The 2,929-nt window shown below is 42.7% G+C and overlaps 1 protein-coding gene across 1 annotated transcript in view; it reads left to right on the forward strand.

The window, feature by feature from the left end:
• LOC125035824 (tyrosine-protein kinase Fer-like) overlaps nt 1–2,929 on the forward strand; it is a gene marked incomplete in the record, with an annotated part of 51,558 nt that overhangs the window by 12,257 nt on the left and 36,372 nt on the right. The window contains 1 exon segment of the mRNA XM_047628062.1: nt 2,151–2,910. Coding sequence (XP_047484018.1) covers nt 2,708–2,910 — 203 coding nt within the window.

Below are 2,929 nucleotides of genomic sequence, written 5' to 3' on the forward strand. Positions count from 1 at the left end.
GAATGTTGACATTTTCTTGGCGACGAGGGTGACGGAATGGGTGGTTGGGGAGGGGGGGGGGGAGGAGGGGGGAAGGAGGGTGGGAAGGGAAGGAGGGAAAGGAAGAAGGGAGGAGAAGGGGGAAAGGAAGAAGGAAAAGGAAAGGAGGGAAGGAAGGAATGAAGGTAGGAAAAGGGAAGGAGGGAGGGAGGCAAGGAAGGAAGGAGAAGGGAAGGAGGGAAAAGAAGAAGGAAGGAGAAGGGAGGGAGGGAGGCAAGGAAGAAAGGAAGGAAGGAAGGGGGAAGGAGAGGGGGAAAGGAAGAAGGAAAAGGAAAGGAGGGAGGGAAGGAAAGGGGGAAAGGAAGAAGGAAAAGGGAAGGAGGGAAAGGAAGAAGGAAAAAGGAAGGAGGGAGGGAAAGAAGGAGGGGGGAAGGAGGGGGAAAGGAAGAAGGAAAAGGGAGGGAAAGGGGAAAAAGAAGAAGGGAGGAGAGAGGAAGAGGAAGAAGGATGGGGGGAAAGGAAGAAGAAAAAAGGAAGGAGAGGGGGAAAGGAAGAAGGAAAAGGGAAGGAGAAGGGGAAAGGAAGAATGGAGGAGAGGGGAAAGGAAGGGGGAGGAGACGGGAAAGGAAGAAGGGAGGAGAGGGGAAGAGGAAGAAAGAGAAGGGAAGGAGAAGGGGGGTAGAAGGACGAAGGAAGGGGGGAAAGGAAGAAGGAGATAGGAAGATAGAGGAAAATAAATAAGAGGAGGAAAAGAGAAGAGAAGGAGAAAAGGACAAAGGAGGGAAACAAGAAGAGGAAAAGAAAAAGGAGTGGATAACAAGGGGAAAGGGAAATTTTACGAATAGGGGGAAAGGGGCAAGAGAGGAGGAGGGAATAATGGAAAGGGAAAATAATGGAAATACGAGACAAAAGGGGAAAGGAAGGGGAGAGAAACGGAAGAGTAGTAAACAAAGAAAAAAAGGAAGGAAAATAAATAGCAAAAAAAAGACAAATAAATAAATAGATAAATAAACATTAAACAGAAGAAAATAAGACATAAAAAAAACAACAACACGAAATCAAAATAAACAAAAACTAGACAATAAAAGGCCAGAGGGGGGGGGAGGGGGGAGGGGAAGGGGAAAAGAAGAGAGAGAGAAAGGAAGAGAAGGGAAGTTGGTAAATGGAGAAACTAAAGCTGGTGGTCAGTCGGAGATGCTATGAAGGGACTGGAGTTTATGAGACTTTCTCTTTCGTCCGGCCGCGCTCTCCCTCGTCCAGCTCGCGGGCGCTCTCTCTAGTTCTTGCTCGTGCGGGCGTGTGTGTGTGTGGGTGTGTGGGTGTGTGTGTGGGTGTGGGTGTGGGTGTGGGTGTGTCGTTCTTTCTTTTTCTCTTTACTCATTCCCTCGCGCTCTCTCTCTCTCTCTCTCATTCTCTCTCTTTCTCTCCTCTCTCTCTCTCTCTCTCTCCTCTCTCTCTCTCTCTCTCTCTCTCTCTCAATCCCTTTCCGTCTGCCTGTCTGTCTGATTGCCCTATCATCATCACGATCATCATTTGTCATTACAGTTACCAATTCATGTATTATTTCTGTTGCTGTTATTGTGTTTTTATTTGTTTTTATTATCATTGTTATAACTATTTTGTTGTTATTATTATTATGATGATTATTATTACTACTACAACTGCTATTATTGTCATTATAATTATTCTTATCGTTATTATTGTTATTATCATTATCATCATTATCATTACGTATTATCATTGGTATCTTAATCATCATCATTATCAATATGACGATGACCATTAACACTTTTATCACCCAAAAAATTATGAAAGCAAACCCTGCTTCACGCGTGTACCCTCAGACTTGACGAAATGCAAGAAGCCTGTATTTACTCTGGCGAAAAAAAAAAGAAAAAAAGGCAGAGACATATACACTTTTAAGAATCTCGACCGGCGCCATTTTCGAAACAGTGTCGAAGTGAAATGAAATGGTGTCGAATATGATTTCATTTCGTTGTTTCAAAGCGTGGATTTTATTTTTGAGTTATTTGTATTACGTCTGTGTGGAGAGTTGGGTGTTGCGTTTAGTCGTGTTAAAGGGCAGAAAGAAAGAAAGAAAAAGAGGTGAATGCTCGTTTTCTATTTGAAAATGGTTTGTTGTTATCATGTTTCGTGTTTTCTCTTAACAGGAATTTCGGATTTTTTTTCGAAGAAAAGGTGTATATATGTGGATTTGCATTACTTTGTGAGGTCGTGTTGTCATACGGTCTTTGTTAATGAATGTCATGCGAAATACCTCGGGAGTAATAATGTCATGCAGTGAACAGAAAACGGAGTGCAGTGAAGGTCATTTGAAGGGTAACTAAACAATAGTCCAGACAAGAAATTTAAACCCGACGAATGGACTAGTCACTGTGAAGGGAAATCAGCCCTGCTCAAGGTGACAGCGCCATTGTCTGTGTTATATATATTGCTTTTTTTCCTATATTCTATTATCACTGGAGGAAGAAGAAGGAAAGAAAGAAAAGAAAAAAAGTTTACCAGGAAATAAAAGAGAAGAGTGAAAAAAACAAGAAAATATAATTCGGGCAAAAAATAAAGGGAAACAAAAAAAAAGTAAATATGAAAAAAAAATGTCAATGAAACTTAGAAAATTCAAAATGATCTCGTAGTCCCCGCCAAAAATATAAAGGAAAGGAAAGAAAACGGCAAAAAAACAAAAACAAAAGAGCATCTATAGATTCAAATGACAATGAAAAACACGAATTCGAACGGCCGGAGCTCAAGCGGGAGCAGTGGACGAAGCGGGCACAGCAGGAGCGGGAATGGAAGCGGAAGAAGCAGTAAAAGCGGAAGCAGTAGGAGCAGGAACAGCGACGCGAGGAGGGAGAGCGTGCGACAGGATTCTCTGACATCCTACGGGGACGACGAGTCTGCGAGCTTTAAGAGGTGAGTGTAGCGGGATCGG

This window comes from Penaeus chinensis, chromosome 20, assembly GCF_019202785.1.
Source record: "Penaeus chinensis breed Huanghai No. 1 chromosome 20, ASM1920278v2, whole genome shotgun sequence".
Classification (NCBI taxonomy): domain Eukaryota; kingdom Metazoa; phylum Arthropoda; class Malacostraca; order Decapoda; family Penaeidae; genus Penaeus; species Penaeus chinensis.